Source organism: Austrofundulus limnaeus, unplaced genomic scaffold, assembly GCF_001266775.1.
Source record: "Austrofundulus limnaeus strain Quisiro unplaced genomic scaffold, Austrofundulus_limnaeus-1.0 Scaffold205, whole genome shotgun sequence".
NCBI classification, from domain to species: domain Eukaryota; kingdom Metazoa; phylum Chordata; class Actinopteri; order Cyprinodontiformes; family Rivulidae; genus Austrofundulus; species Austrofundulus limnaeus.
The window spans coordinates 861,772-863,619 of record NW_013952607.1 but is presented as its reverse complement, the minus strand read 5'-3'; the positions used below and the strand labels follow the sequence as shown (position 1 = coordinate 863,619).

Below are 1,848 nucleotides of genomic sequence, written 5' to 3'. Positions count from 1 at the left end.
ACTTACTACTTTTACATACTTACTTACTTACTTACTTACTTACTTACTTACTTACTTACTTACTTACTTACTTACTTACTACTTTTACTTACTTACTTACTTACTTACTTACTTACTTACTTACTTACTTACTTACTTACTTACTTACTTACTTACTTCTTACTTACTTACTTACTTACTTACTTACTTACTTACTTACTTACATACATTAATAAAATGCTATATTTTTTTCTCATCCCCCATTTATGGCACCCCCTAGAAGGAGGACACCCTTAGCATTTGCCAATACTGCCTACGCTACAGACTGGTCCTGCTTTGAAATGTTCCTAATTATGTATAAAAGGTCATGATTAGAATCTAAATGTTTTATGTAAAACAGGCCATTTCCATTTAAATAAAATGCACTTCACCTGCTGTTGTAATCAAACAAGCATCTCGTTAATTCATGTCAAACTTTACAGCGCATTTACTATCACTCCTCCTAATTAAGGTGGATAAAACTGATATTTATCAGGAGATTTTGGCATTTTTTAAGAAATGCAGTTGAAATATGACAATGTAAACAAAACGTCCCTTATGTTTTGGAACAAGAAAACTACTTGAAATACTTAAYGTTTCAAGTTAGGTAARAGCTGCAGAAGTTTGCAGTATTGTRTATAAATGAATTGGGTTTRTGTCTTGGCTCAGACACGGCYTACGTCAGGATCTTTGTCACCGATGTCAACGACAACGGCCCRGCTTTTGCCCAGCCGGTGTACGAAGTAAGCGTGGAGGAAGACAAGGAGGTCGGCTTCGTCCTCATCACCGTCACGGCAAACGATGAAGATGAAGGTCAGTCGGAGTTGCTTTGGATTTTATCTTTCTGTTGCTGCTGAAGGTGGTAAACTGAAGTCAGCTTCACAGAACTAAAATGACACTGAACTGTTTAACAACATTCAAAACGCATCATCCGAGCATCACTGACCTGTCTGACTGAACCAAACAYATACAGTACATTTGTGTGTGCGTCAGCTACGTAAATGAGATGTAAAACCAAATGTAAATATATTCAGATAGCCCATGGTGTGATGAAAATGACAGGTTACTTATACAGTTTGATGATAGTGATAAACAGGAGTTACCGATAAAATAAAAATTTCTGAAGGTCAGAACTCAGCTGTATTTGTCTGTATTTACACAGGGTTTAAAGAATAAATTATTTTGCTTAATGTGAAACCAAACATTTACAGATGATGAACAGATTAGGCTAGCTGTATTATTTAAATGAAGTGAAAGGTCAAAGGTTGAGTGATATGTGGCTCGATGGGCTTGACAGTTTGGTTTTGGTTTACTGTAAATRAACTTTGCAACTTTATTTGTGTGCAGGAGAGGCTTTGTCGTTACTGATAGAATTCTGAAACAATTGTATTTTTCTTGGGTRGTTTCATGTTTGGCTTTAAGTTTCAGTAAATAAGACAGACATGCCTGTGCTTACTTTTGTTTTTATTTCTTTCCTTCCGCAACTTCTTGCTTCCTTTCCTTGTTTTCTGTCTCCTTTGGCTCCCTTCCTCCCTCCTCCTCCTCCTCCTCTCTAACTGTCGCAGCTCGTTAGCGAGCGCTGCTGCTCCCTTGAGGTCGACAGTTTTGATGTTTGTCTCTCTTTGTTTGTGTTTGTCCCTCAGTCCTCTTCCTCCTCCGCTCAGAACCAATAAGCAGCAGGAGGAAAAGGGACGAAAATATCAGAAAACAAAAACAATAAAATATTCTCATTTCCCTTTTCTCTCTCTCTCTCTCTCTCTCTCTCTCTCTCTCTCTCTCTCTCTCTCTCTCTCTCTCTCTCTCTCTCTCTCTCTCTCTCTCTCTCTCTCT

General features: G+C 37.8%; 1 protein-coding gene across 1 annotated transcript in view; it reads left to right on the top strand.

Moving 5' to 3' along the window:
• The window catches only part of si:dkey-22o22.2 (neural-cadherin), a gene marked incomplete at its 5' end in the record, with an annotated part of 87,386 nt that overhangs the window by 31,482 nt on the left and 54,056 nt on the right, over positions 1-1,848 (top strand). The window contains 1 exon segment of the mRNA XM_014018929.1: positions 696-831. Coding sequence (XP_013874383.1) covers positions 696-831 — 136 coding nt within the window.